General features: G+C 41.7%; 1 protein-coding gene across 5 annotated transcripts in view; it reads left to right on the top strand.

The window, feature by feature from the left end:
- Window positions 1-14,555, top strand: part of SEMA6A (semaphorin 6A) — a 111,843-nt gene that overhangs the window by 76,068 nt on the left and 21,220 nt on the right. For 2 of the 5 annotated variants that reach the window (XM_037373712.1, XM_037373713.1), the window contains exons 16-19: window positions 364-422; window positions 2,230-2,250; window positions 2,383-2,433; window positions 9,372-9,536. In XM_037373712.1, the coding sequence (XP_037229609.1) occupies window positions 364-422; window positions 2,230-2,250; window positions 2,383-2,433; window positions 9,372-9,536 (296 nt within the window). The remainder of the gene's footprint in view (window positions 1-363; window positions 423-2,229; window positions 2,251-2,382; window positions 2,434-9,371; window positions 9,537-14,555) is intronic. The other 3 variants (XM_037373714.1, XM_037373715.1, XM_037373716.1) reach the window with 3 other exon arrangements.

The following is a 14,555-nucleotide window of genomic DNA, read 5'->3' as shown; positions in this document are numbered from 1 at the left end:
GGTGCACTTTGTCTACTGTATGGACAAGTGAGAGTATTTACTCCTGATAACATTATATATTACAGAGTTAACAGTTTAAAAAATATGAAACTGTTTGCCTCCTTTGACAACAAGGCATGCAGTGGATTTTTAAAAAAATGTAATAATAAAAAGAAAAAGCATCATCAGAAGCCAAGGAATCATTAAGCAATGATGAATAACTTGAATGTATATGTTGCAAGTTTTCAGCCTTATTGTGGAAGTTGCAAAGAAATGGCCACTTTCGTGATGGGACTTTATTTCAGTTGCACATGTGATAATTTCTTTCTGGTGGTGCCTGTGACTTTTGTTACTCATGCTGTTTTGTTTCTTTCTATTATTTAGACTGGCATTTGAACAGGACATAGAACATGGCAATACAGATGGCCTGGGTGACTGCCAAAGTAAGCAAAGCTTTTTACCCTCTATTTACCATGTGTCACAGCGTCCTTCTGAATGCCTCAAATCACCATTACCTGTCGGGCATTCTTTTGTAGCAATTGAAGCCACAGGGGCAGCAAGTGTGGCTAACAATGCAGGTTCAGAAAAGAAACGGTTGTTTAAATGTATTAAAAGAAAATAGCCCCGTTGGTGTGATTTATAAAAACAGCAGACTTCAAAACATTTATGTAGTGAGAAAACCTCAGTTCTAGAGGATATTGATTGTAGCAGTGACATAATAAATTGAGTGTTCATTGTCTTTATTAGCCATAGTGGTTTGGTTGTTTATGTAGATGTACAGAAGTGGCTTGGTTTCTTGGTGTAAACTGTGGCTTGGACTACATTCCAATGCAGGACAGGCAGACAATGAAATACATCTTCAGCTTTTGGATCTGGATCAAAAAGTGGCAACTACTTTGTTAAACTTAGTGGATTTTGCTCACAGGCTGGACAACATAGTGGTTGATATTAAGGGTCAGGTGCTACTGACCCTGCCTAAAAAATTTTAATAGTGAACGTTAGGTACTGACAGCATGAGTTGGAAGCTTAAACAGTCTTTAAAAAATTACATTTTGCACTGAGGTGCTTAAAAGTGCACAGCTTGCACTGCATGCAAGGAAACCTTGCGTGCTGATTTCTAAGCCTTCAGGAATACCAACATCTGTGTTTAGGACAGCTCTCATTCCAAATGTTCTTGCTAAGGTTGGTTTAATTCTAAGACCCAAATTTTATTTATAAACCTTATGAAATCAAGAATCACATTCTTTTCAGTGCAATTTGCAATAAAACTGCTGAAGCTAAGGAAGTAATGTACAGTGAGAGACTTATTACTTCTGGCATAGCGCAAAATAACAGAGGGCTAGAGTGCGCCATGGGATACAGTGCAGGCCAGCTGCTCTGGAAAAAGCCAGAGCCTTCTTTCTCATGCCTTGTGCATCCTTGTTCAAGAGCCATTTATTACTGTGATCACTATGCTTGAAAGTGTACAAGGATTTCAGCCTCTGCATGCCCCACATCTCCCTCTGTCTCTGTCCTAAGGTATGGTTATGTACACTGTCTCTTAAGTTTTTTGAAGGAGGTGTACACATAGTACCTCCTGTACTCCCCATGAAATGGGTTAGCACCAAAATCAGGTCAGTTCTTAGCTGGTGCAGCTTTGCCCTTTTCAGCCAGTCCTGCTGTCTTTGGGCGAGTAGGTTAGACAGGAGTGGAGTGTACCTGTTATCAGTTAAGTATAAAAGAAGGGTAGGAAATATTCAGAAACAGCACATTGTGTTCATGGAGAGAGATATGCTCCTGTGCAGAGAGCAACAAAGCCCATGTCCAGCTTACATTCCTCTTTATCCCTGAATAATGCATTGCACCTTGATACTGCACAGGGGTAGATTTCTCTCCCTGCTAACCCAGCTGATCTTATTACTTCATGTGCTCTTGCATCATGTGAGTTTTGTCCTCATTGACTCATGTTGCTAGTTGCATCACTTGTCATGCCTTGCATTAGATTAGGACTTGATCTTGCAAAGAAAGACATGGCAGGGAGGACACTGGCCTTCCCACCTGGTTTCCCTTGCACAGGGCTGCTGGTCATGAACGCTTTCAAAGCCAGATATTGTTTTCAGGTATGTCTGAATATTAGTTTTGCCTGGGTCCCTAGGTTACCAATCACATACATATAAATTCAGCTGAAGCATAAAAAGTTTTTAGCAGCAAAAAAGAAAAAGAAAAAATGAGAGAGAAATAATGATTTTTCCCCTGTTATTTGTCTTTCAGATTCCTTCGTAGCCCTGAATGGTAAGGAAGTTCTTAGATTCGTTATTTACTGACAGCAAATCCATTTTGGAGGAATCACTTTTTACTAAACTTTTAAGTATTTTCATACTTTTGTTTTATTTAATGTTTCTTCCCAATTTATTTCGTTCATAGACATTTCAACTGCTTCACCTGATCATGAAATGTCTTACGACACAGTGTATGGTCAGTTTATGGGTGTTTTTAAAAATTCTCCCCAGATCCTTGTGTTAGCTACTAATTCCTGTACTCAAATAGCCATTACCCTTACCCTTTTTCACTTGTTTTGTCGTGGTTTTGAGGGCCTGATTCACTAATCATAGCTAGGATCAAGTTATACCTCTTGATTTTCAATCCCTCTTTTCTAGTCCTCCCTCAAAGCTGTCTCCATTGAATGAAAGTCAGATACAGCCTATTTTAATGGTATGACAGCAGATATGCTTAAGAGCATACTTCATCTGAACACTCAGACAAAGGTACAGTGATGCATCTTATCTGTTCACGAGGGAAAACAAGATAGTAGTTCATATCCCACTCATGAGTCGTCCAGGCTACAGCAGCCAGTCAGAGATACCTTAGGGAAAAGAGCAGAACAATCCCTGAGTTACAGAAAGATGTCTCATAAGGAAAAATAATCTGTTACCCATGCGAGTTGAAACTGGGTTATGCCTCAATTCCTGAAGGTTCCTGTCACTTCCAGGGTGAGTTTTTTATGCTGTCCACCCTTGCAGTATCTTTATTCCTAGATGGGCTCTGGTCTGTAAAAAAAAAGGGTGATTTGCACAGCAAATTAAATGTCTTGAGCTGAAGAGGAGCATTTCTGCAAGCCTAGAATAGCAGTTTCCCATGAGGCAGCTGTTAATCTGTGCTCACGGTACTTTCCACCGCTTTGTTCTTTATATTTGGAAGTGGATTATGCTGGTACTTGGAGTGCAAAATAAATGTCTTCATGAGGAATTACTTCAGAATAATCGCTTTAAATTCAAACCTAGACTTATATTGCAATATTTGTTCTTTATAGACATCCTGAACAAAGACAAGTACTCACAAGCTAGGACGTGTGGTATTGCTCCAAGTGAACTCAATGGCAAATTTCCATGTGGTATGGGAGCTTGCTTGTGAAGTTGCTTTCAGGGTGTACAAGACTAGCAGTTCATCAGAGCTGGTAAAATTCACTGTATGTGTGGCTGAATGTAGCAAGAGGTAGGTTAGTGTGCAGCTGTGATGAACATTTAATTGATCTTTTCATCTTATACCTGCAAAATATGTAGGTAGAAAACAGAATCGATACAGCAGGATATAAATAACAGGAGGCATAGTAATGCTGTTCAACATTTGTAAAAATAAAATCAAATTTACCATCTTGTTTATTACCAGGAAATGGAAAATGTGCAGGTGAAACTTGTTTGAAAGTATGATAATGAAAACCAGTGAAAGGAATGTACAAAATCAAAGACAAGTTGAGACTTCATAATGTGTGGAAGACTCATGGTTTCATCTGCATATACAGCTTGTACTTCCTTTCATTTCAAAATTATTATATTTCCAATGCACAGAACAGTGATTGAAGAACAGTAATAATAAAATCTGTACTGCTGAATGTAAAGATAAAGAAAACGGTTGGGCACAGTGCTGATGTGCCAGAAATGTTCTAGGTTTCCTGCTTCTAAGTGCATTCATAGGCTGCACAGTTATAGCTGTGGGACTGTCATTCTGGATCCCATCAGCTACCATTTTAGTAGAGACTTCAGTAAAACTGGTATTTTAATCTGACCAAGAAAGCAGAAAAGTGATTCAAGTGAGAAACAGAATGAAAAAAGCTGCTGTCCCAAGGAGTACGGGTGACAAAGGGGAGTCCGTTCTAGTGTCCAGGCATGTCAAGACCAAAGAGAGACTACATGAATTAGCCCAGCTCTTAATGTAGGACCCTGCAGCCAGATGCAGTAGAGAAATGCTGACCCGACATTAACACTTGTTCCCATTCATGCCTCATCTTTCACAGATTGTTTCATTGGCCCTCCTCAGGTACGTCCTGGTAACATGTCCTATAGGCAAGTCAGCTCTTCCTTTTATGAGTTCAGTATAAATTCCCCTTCTGATATTACTGCAGCCAGGCTTTCTTTTCACCTGCCATAGCAAAGTATGAAAGGAAATGTGCTAGCCATCTCTATTGATCTTCCATACGAGGCGTGTAAAAAAATTCCACCATGAGGTAGTAAGCCAGTCTCAGTAAACATGCTTGTTTGCTAAGGGTAGTGACTGCTCTGAGTAATTTTTTTTTAGAAAATGAGAATTTTATAAATGGTACATTTTAATGTTATTGGGTACAGTTAAATGTATAAGCAAATGATACTTCATAATAGATTAAACCTCAGAATGCAGCAATATACCGGAATACCAACCAAGTGAGTGATCAGGGTGCTTTTGGATCGTGGGCTACATATATCCAAAGGCATCTGAAACTCCAGTTGCAAAAGAAGTCTTAAGGCCTGATTCCCGTGATTTACTACGCTATAAATCACCTCACTTCAGCAGACTTACTGCCAGTCTGCAGCAGTGTGAATGAAAGGAGAACCAAGTCCTTAATGTCTGTGTTCTTGGCATCAGCCTCCTGAATTTGGCAGGTGGGCTCCCTTTTCTGGGGCAGTCTCACATGATGAGTTGTAAACAAGTACAAAGTGCACTTTCAAGTTCATCCCTTTTGACACCCACGGAGAAGGTAGCAGTCTGAAGGTCTGGCTGCAGAAGGTCAGAGAGAAATGATGCAAGGGATACATATTAAAACAAGGAGATGAGGCTAGATTCCTCTGCAAAATTGTTAGCAGCTTCAATTACCTTTGGAAACATCAATTCTTAGTGAATTGGGCCCTTATTTTACCCCCTAGCCATAGTCCTTTCTCCCTCTGTAGTATTGATTTAGCCTTTCCCTCTAATTGTCTAATTAGGTTGCTATAGCTATTAATAGGCTAGTGTGCAGATAGCTTAACCTCTTAGATCCTAATGACCTGTGCATATTAGAGCGACTATCAAATACGTATTGAATACCTGTCTTTGTTTTAAACCTGAAAAAAAACTCCTTATATTTTACAAGTGCACTTCAGAATGAGCTATAGTTACAGAAGTGCAGCCCTTCTGAATCATTGTCTGTGCCTGTAGACACTAAGTGCTTTTACTCTCCATTACTTGATTACAGCACTCCAAATGAAAAGTTTTTGCAAATATGGAAGCACCTGAAACAGTTTTTTTAAAAATCTATTTTGATTTTTACATGTTTGCTCTAAACAAAGAAGTTTGGAAAGCACTGTGTCTGAATTTCAGATGGTTTGTTTTAAAACAAAGGCAGAATTGTTTTTTAGATGTTTAGGTATTAACTGATACTAACATAGAGGTATTGGCCACATGTCAGATATGCTAAAGCCTGTTTAAATTGCAGCAAAGCCTATTTACACAGTCAGTACGGTAAAAATGGTGTAATGGGGAAAAAAAAAGGTCTACTACGTACACGTTGCAAACTGTACAGCACATCGTAAAGGTTTAATAATGGCTGTGTGTGAGAGGGCCAGGACTGGATTGCCTACCACTTCAGTCTTTTCTCTGTTTATGAGGGAAGCTTAACTAGCTTATACATTTGTAGTGCCACTCTGCTCAGAGACGAAATTCACCCAGTGGGACTGGCTATTGAGGCAGTTACAGGACACAATGATACTGCTTACGGGAGCAGCCGCTGCCCAGTAGTAAGTGTTTGCAGAATACAGCTCTGACACAAGTGGGACAAGCTATTAAGATCTAATTTGCTCCTGCATTGCTTCCTCAAAATCAGCTGGAAGAAAGTTTATCTCGATTACGTGTGGAAGGTTGTTTCTCAGTGTGTCCTAGACTAACACATTAGTAACAAAGCGAATAGACTGATTTCTTACATTTGTGTGAAACACTTCTCTACCTAATGACCATCTGGTACACATTAATATCTTCACAAAGCCTTAGCTTTCCATTACGAAGAAGTTCTCTATGTATTTGCAGCATATGGTTCAGGAAATCTTTTTTTTTTTTTTTTTTTCTTCTTTCGGAAAATGTGTCCCTTAGGCATATATTTCCTCTAGATTACTGTATTAAGAAAAGTTTTTCTTTAACCATACTTACAGCTTTTCCTTAGAATTCCCCCTTTAAGCACACTTAAAGTGCAAGTGTCTGGACAGAGATGTGGGCATATAAATGCATATCAAACACAGGCATAAAATATGATTGCTACTTGGCAAGTTTTTCTTCTCTTTTACCTCCTTATCAAGCTATGACTAATTGCTTTCTTATGTTGAGTGCATCACTATTTGTAGGCTGACCAAGTATTGTACACATTATCGTGGTTGCTGACTGGAGTATTAACTTGTAGACTGGAACCCCATGAATGCTGGCACTGTGGTTTAGTCCTTAGAGAAAAGAAGATAGAAATCTCATAATTTCCATTTTATGGCCTGTTCTCTGTCCCATTGTTTCTCTTATTTCTTGGAGATGAGCACAGGAGTTGACAAGCGTAAAATGGTGTAGGGGTGAACACTTTCACACTCCAGCATAATTCTTGCTTCAAGAGGTCATGTGTTTTCAGTTGCTGGACCTCTACCTGTCCTTTTGGAAACAAGCAGCCCTGCTGCTGGATTGCTGTGCAGTAGGCAGCACTTTCGGGTCAGAGTCCATCATCCATCTAACTGTGTTACCAATGCTCCCAGCCATTCTGTGGCTTATGGAAACCTTTTAGAAGTGGATAATGTTTGGCTTCTCTTTTCTATTTGACCGACATTAAAAGCTCTGTCTTCAACAAAATACAGCCTCTAATTTGCCATGTTAAAGACAGGCAGTGGGGAGAAACTACACTTCCTATCATGAGAGGTAAAAAACAATCCAGTGCCCTTGTCAGTATAAGTCATTAGCCTGAGGTCCAGAGCTAAATTGCATTAATGATTAGCTGCAGTAGCTGAAGGTTGGCTTCCTGGTGAGAATACGGTAAATCTGACCAATTTCCCCTGCTAAGTGTACCAGTTACAGGAGTTAGTTGTGTCCCTCTCCCATGCAAAACACAATCCAAAGTACTGCCATATATAGTCCTATGCAGTAAATCAAAAGGGCTCCTCAAAAATATACAGAGGAGCACAGACATTTTCTTCCTCCAAGACCATTAATATTCAGCAGTTCTTTAAGTCACAGAAGCATCTTAATAGAAGTTACAGCTATTTTGCTGACTTTATCAGTAGTTCTACCCCATGAAGCTGGTGAAGGGGCTAGATAAAGCAAAACGCATGGGTGAATCAAAAAGCTTGGGAGCATTGGTGGCCAACATTTAGATTTTTGATTGCTGGAGTGGAATTGGGGACCTAGGTTCATCAGCTCTCTCTGCACTTCTGAGAGCTAAAGCCATCTCTTTAGAAGCCATTTAAAGCAGCCTTGTTCATATGCAGCTTCTGAAAGCTTTGTGCTTATCCAGTGACTGTTTAAAATGAACTACACGAGCACAGTCTTTACCTGCCTGTCTCTTGTGCCTTCTCTGTCCATGAGGCTTTAAATTTGTGCTGCTTGTGTTTCTCTGTCTCTGCCCCAGTGAGTCTCAATATTTTTTTCTGAGCAGTGAAACAACATCAAGGCAAGGAGTGGGGAGAGGGTCCATGCTAAAGCAGTGTAGCCTGGTGATTGGACTCCTCTCCAAGGGAGACTCACATGTAAAGAAGGAAAATTCATTTTCTGGGCTTTTAAAAAAGGAGGCAGGAGAAAGGAGGGCTGCTGTCAGTCGGTCCAGCATTATCTGAAAAGAAAGTGTTATCTGCCATTCTGTCTGAATAATCTGATTCTACTAGTTTGTGTTTGAGCATGTTTCAAAAAACCCTCTTTTGACAGGCTCTTCCAGGAGAGTAAGCAAGGGGAAACATGGTTACTCCACATCAAATTAACCAGGCCTAGAGCACCTTGAGTCCTGCTGAAAATAATTCATTTTGGTGCACATGCCAAAAGGGAACTTTCAGAGACTTGTACAGGTTTGAGTTCAGAATGTTCTGGTGTGGATGGTGTTTTGGTGCCCTCTCCCCAGCAGTGATGGCGTAGCCTGAGCCACTTGCCCTCTGTCAGAGATGGTAGACTACAAGCATTTTGGGTGCTGATATACTTCCCAGGATCTAGCTGCAAAGAATGTATGTATGAGTCTACAAACACCTCTCAGCCACAGCCACACTGCTGTTGAAATGGTGTGGTATTTTCAGCACGGCATGTCCTGTGAACATGTTGCTTGCTGGGGTGTATTTGATAGGTGAGGAGCTCGTCAGCCTTACTCAGGACAACAGTAACAATGTCTAGAGTAGTTGTAATGGAAAAAAGCCATGGCAAGACCTCTCCAGCAGCTGCTGGAGTCACAGGTCCTTGGGCAGATCCATGTAGTAAGGCGTTGTCTTCACTGCCACTCTGAGCAGAAACCATGTTCAGTTTCATGCTTATCTCAGAGCCATTTTGGACCCTCAGCTCAGACAGGACCAATGGTGAAGGTGTGTGCAGGCTTCAGCAGCTGATGGGCCCTGCACATTTCTCATGTGTAGGGTGTTGCTGCAGTTCGAGCACACCAGTGCTGAGCAGGCCTTCATTCCCCCGGGGGCACGAGGCAGAGAGCCACTGATGTCACCGTTTTGTAGCTCATCTGTCATTCCCCTTCAGTTTCAGCCATATTAGAAGTTGTTCCATTTTAATCTGGTTTTTTAAATGCTTTTTAACTAAGCAGTACCAGACAGCATGGACCGACACTTCAGTGTTGGTCAGGCATGTGTACTGAATCCAGCCAAAGGATGCTTGACTCAGATGAAGTGTGCTCAGCCTCTTACAACACATTTAACTCTGCTGAGTAACAGCACACAACCGCCAGCTCAGCGGGAGCCTGAGGTGTGTGTGCAACTCTTAACACCCTGATCAGGAAGATTCAAATCCCCTGTTTCCTTGGGGCCATGCTTTGAAGGACTTTTGAAACATTGCTAAGCCTAAGACAAGATGTTTGCCCATCACGGAAGCAAAGCAGTGCGTGTGTTCCTGAGCATGGGGAGGTCGTGTGGTAAGTGACTAATGAGACTTGTCTTCCCTACCTGTATTTATAATGTAAACAGGACACTCCAGTTCCCTAATCCCAAGCACCACCACTTCTGACTCTCGCGCTCGACAGGGTTATGATGCTAGGGGACGCATGCTGGATTGGAAGGATCCGCTCGGTTCATCTGAAAATACAGATCCATATGTGGCAGTTTCATCCCATAACCATCAAGACAAGAAGGGTAAGGCCTTGGAAATGACGTCCTGTGGTGAGGAGGGGAGGGGGGGAGGACTAAAGTGTAACTGCTTCCAGCTGGCTCGGAGTAACATGTAATGAAACTCCTGTGCTATAATTAAAAGCTTATCGTAAAGCCTGAAACTAAACAGCCAATCTCAGAGTCAGTCCTAGATAATTCACTGCCTGAGGAAACCACACAAAACAAACAGAAGTGTATGCCTGTGCAGAGTGTGTTGTGCATGTGTATGGGAAGGAAGGAAGCCATGGGGATTTAGCTCTCTTTAAACTTGATCTACCGTGTTTTCTGGCAGAGGAGGATCCATGGCTTCCCATTGTTCTGAAGGGTGCACTTTTATACTACCCTTTTGTCTGAATTCCCAGGGCAGCACATCAAATCTCAACTAATTTCATGTTATTTCTGTTTCATGACAACTGACGGAGGTACTGAAGGTGTGCTCTAGTTTAACTACTGAAGTAAAACTGATGGTAGTCCTGGCCGCTGGGCCTAAGCCCTGCTGTCTCCAGTGAGACCTGAGCATCAAATACCTTTGAGAGTGGGGGCTGAGGAGGTCATTAGCGTATTCTAAAAGATAAGGAGATGTCTGCTCATGGGGAGAGATTCTGTGTTGCATTTCTAAAGCACCAGAAGGTTGGGACTTAGGTGTCATTTCACAGGGTTCAGCCCTGTGCTGAAGCACGCTTGGGTTTAATAAAAATGACAGCCCTGTCCCTTGGCCTTCAGTCCTCCTTTGCTATACATACAGAGAATTAGGCAGAGAATTGCCTAAATTTGCCACTTGAACATGCTTAGAGGAGAAGCTTTTCTCATATGTAAGGATGGGGGTGCCCTCTCATTCCATCTTGGCCCTCCATTGTTCTTCCAGCTCCTTTCAGTCTGTGTCTCAAAGAGGTTAAAATGGTTCCTTTGTAAATAGGGGACTTAGGTTCAAATAGCTCCACTGTCTAGAGAGGTCTGAGTCCTTGTTATTCTTCTCCAGGGTGTTCTTAGATCACTTCTTTCAATCTCTTCTCTGTTGAAGATGTTTCACTCTTTGTGGACTAATTAAGTAGTCAGTGGGCCAGAAGGACAATGGGTATGGGCAAAACTCGCTGAGTGGTTAGGGGACTCACCAGGGGCAGGAACACACATGAGCTTCAGTCCTTTCTGCTATGAATACTTGATATAAAACACTTAAAATATTAATTGAAATGTGGATTCCAGTCTCTATTGTTCATGCATTTTACATGAAAAACTCATTAGACAAAAGCATCAGCTGTTCCTGAGAAGCTACTGGCATGCCAGACCTGCTGCTTTGCAGTGTCTGCCCAAACTAGTAGGTTAATAAATCGTATTCCTTCCCCTCCATCTGACCCAGTGAATCTTGAATTCTCTGCATTGGCCATGGAGACTTTCAACTTTCAGCAAGGGGTGATGAGCACGTTAACATCACAGAACAGTCTTCAGCAGAGCTGCACAAACAGCTGGCAGCAGTCTGGACCCAGACTGAATTTGGTGCCTGTTACTCACAACAACCCCAGATACACAGTGCCTCCCACAGCCCTGGGATATACTGGATTTCTCACTGAACTGCCTGGGATTGACCTCTAAGAGCCTTCACGGTTTCTAGCCATGAAGGCAGTGGGCGTCACCTGGCTGGCCCAGCAGAGACAAAGCCTGAAGCACTTTTCCAGCTGAGGAGGCTGGTCAAATTAGGCAGGAGATGCAGTAAAATTTCCTGAGATGCCATGGCAAATATTAATCTAGTAGCCTTGGCTTTTAGGCTTGATGGCAGGAAATGGAATATGGAGATTGAATTCCCTCAGGCAGAGGATGCAGACTTGTCTCCCACCTCCCAGCAATCAGCTTTTCCTATAAAAAAGGAAAAACTGCCATTTTCTCCTCTTTCTTCAACTGGGTTTTAGAATTGGCCCCTGTTTGAACATTTTTTTTCAGGGCTTGATCCTGTAGACATTCGGGGAAAATAACTGGAAATCTAAAGCATAAAAGGTGAATTTCTAGAGCCTGATCAGGCTTACATGTGAGTTAAGCATGGGGTTCCTCTGCACCCTGCAGACCTGTGGGCTGCTGAGCCTTGGCAGAGGAGGAATTTCAGGCAGCTGCAATACTCGAACTCAAACCCTGAACTTAGGGTGCAAGGAACTGAGGGTGCTGAAGGTGAAAACTCAGATTCCTAATTCCTATTTAAGCTCAGTTTGAGATATCATCCTCATTTTTTTAGTTCCTCAGCCCTTGCTTTTCTGCTGTAGAAGGGCAATTCAGAAAAAGTGATTTCTGGGTATCACTTATGTAGAGGAGGCAAGGCAGATAAACCTGCATGCCCTTCTAAACATGGCATGTGATTTGCCTAGCACTCATGTTTCCTCTCAGGAGTAAATCAGTGGTAATACTGACAGTCAAAAAATAAGGCTTTTTTCTTTTTCTGTCTAGTCTGTTAGTAACACCTGGTATTCAAAATGCTTCAGGTGAGAGGACATTTCTTAGAAAATCCAGTGTTCCTGCTTCTGAGAGTAAGTGGCATCTTTCTCCCCTCCACCCTGAGAGGAGGGGATATCATTAAGCAGATTTGATGAGGAAGTAAGGAAGGAAGAGACTCTTGAACCCAGCTCTTCTGCTGGCGTCAGACAGAGGAGCAGTGTCAGAAACCACTGATAGTGGAAGATCTGGCCCTTTATGTACCTGGAGGAATGCAGAGAGGTATATGCATTTTAATGGCACTATTTGTTATGTGTGGGTCCCTACTTCACAAATGTTTTGTGAAGCAATGCTTAATAGATGGAAAGCTAGCTCTTAAAAGCATCTTGTATGCCAGTGGCAGCTTTCAGAAGAGCATGCAGTGAAAATATTAATAAATGTATAGCTGTTGGTTTATAATAATTTTCACTTCAATTCACCGACTGATGAGGTGGCTTACATTCTATAGTTCCCTCCCCAGGGAGTGAGGTTACCAAAGAGTCTTATTAGCACTTGACAGAGTCATTTAAATATCATGTATTCTTTGGTGCGTAATTATGAATATTGACAAAGCTGGAAGCAGTCTACATGCAATCAAAACAATGGCGGCAGAGGTGACCGCATGGTTGTTTACCATTACCATCTACTTGTGTGTTGTTACTCCTTGCCTTGCCCAGTCAGAGCCAGTTGTCTCCAAAATTAATATTGATTTGTTGTTTTAAAAGGGCAAAGGAAAGAGTTCTTACACAAAATTAAATCAGAAAATATTACGTGTACTATCCTTTTATCAAGGTTTTGTTTTCACTTTTGCTGTGATTTCTTTTACTTTCACACATTCACAATGAAAAAATACTCTTTTTTTTTTTTTTAACATTTTCTCTTTGTTTTGCAAGGTGCTTTGTGTTCTTCATTGGTTGTGTCTAATCCTTTGGACAGTGTTTTCTTTCTTTTCCTGTGCTCACAAATGGCTTCTTACTGATTGTACTAACTGTACAGAATCCACTTGCTGCTTTCTTTTCTGTAACACGGGTGCTTTGATGATGTCACATCCATCCATATGCTTCACTTTTAATTCAGTGCAGGCATCTTGGGGAATATCTGTGGGGGCGTGAAGAGGGGGTTCTTTAAAAGGGTTGACTCATGGGAATGTGACATTTGTGTGCCACAGCTTTAGTAGCTAAATATACTCTGGGATTGTTGTTTCTGAGCTACATCACATTTCTTGCCAAGATGAAAATGTGTAGTGCAACCCATAGAGTGGGAACTATGCGTTGCCATCCCACTGGCATTTTCATTTTGGCCATTAAGGAATCTGATGTTCCTACTGAGGAACAAAAAAGCCAGCTCTGATTGGGCAAACTGCACCCCTTTCCTCTTCTCCTCCATATCCTCTCCAGGGAAAAAAAAAAAAAAAAAAAGCAAACCAAAAAAAACCCAAAACCCAAACAAACAAAACGATGTTCTAGAGTATGTTTACGTTTTGTTTCCTTTCTTGCTGTGTTTTAGTGTTAATTTAATTGTGTGTTTCTCACCTTTGTTGAAACAGTTTCCCTAACCTTGCCGTCTAACCTTCCCCCCTGCTGCCATTGTACTTGGTCTTCCTCCCTCTGCAGTCATGAAGTTCCTCCTGTGGAGCGCTCCAAGGCTTTACCCTCTACACCCCAGTAGTGCTGTAGCGCTGTGTCTCTGTAGTCATCCTACTAACGAAAGGGCAAGGAGACACCACTGGTAGAGAGGCATATGTGAAGAAAACAGTGTTTTTCTTCAGGAGCAGCTGGCCCTGGCCCTTGGCCCTGCACCTCATTACCCTGCTGCCCTTCTCTACTGCCTCCTGTCCTTCCTGCCTCCCTTCAGAAATGCCTCATGCTTTTAAAGTCCTGGATTCATTAGCGCAAATGCAGCCCACTGCTCTGTTTTCTCACTCGCTCCCTAAATGCCTGGAGCCTGCCTTTTAATCACAGTTTTGATAAATTGGTTGCAAATCCAGCTTAAAGTTTCATGGTTCTGCTGCAGCTTCTCCACAGCATTCAGGTGGATGTGGCTGAGCTGAGCACGGAATGACAAAAGTGTAGTGTTGCTGTTAGCAGGCTTGATGTTTGTGTTCTTACTTATCTCAACACTCATTAAGTGAAGATTGTGACGCGGTATCTCCTTTCCTTAACAAGCCTTTTGTCAATATCCATGTAACGATGGTAAAAAGCTGATGGTAAAAAGAAGTGGGATGTGATGGACACAGTTTACAGAGTTAAGAATTGCTGGTGTATTTGGGTGTCAAGAATATTCCTGTAGATACAGTATGTGGTAGCACCTATTATTTATAGATTGTAGAATCTATATTATTATTAATAACTGCAGCCCTGCCTTTGGTACAGAATTAGACATCATTAGCAACAGCCAACTCCTCTATTTGGAGAAGGCTGTACTATTGAGGAGTCCAAGGGTTGTTCATTTCAAAACCTGACTCTAGAAGATATTTCATATTGTACATAAGTGGCAGTGCTACTAAATTTTTCTGATTATCGCTACTTGAAAGGTTTGCCAAATGCTGAC

This window comes from Falco rusticolus, chromosome Z (assembly GCF_015220075.1).
Source record: "Falco rusticolus isolate bFalRus1 chromosome Z, bFalRus1.pri, whole genome shotgun sequence".
Lineage (NCBI taxonomy): Eukaryota > Metazoa > Chordata > Aves > Falconiformes > Falconidae > Falco > Falco rusticolus.
The sequence above is the reverse complement of the archived record's forward strand: the minus strand, read 5'-3'. Positions and strand labels throughout refer to the sequence as shown.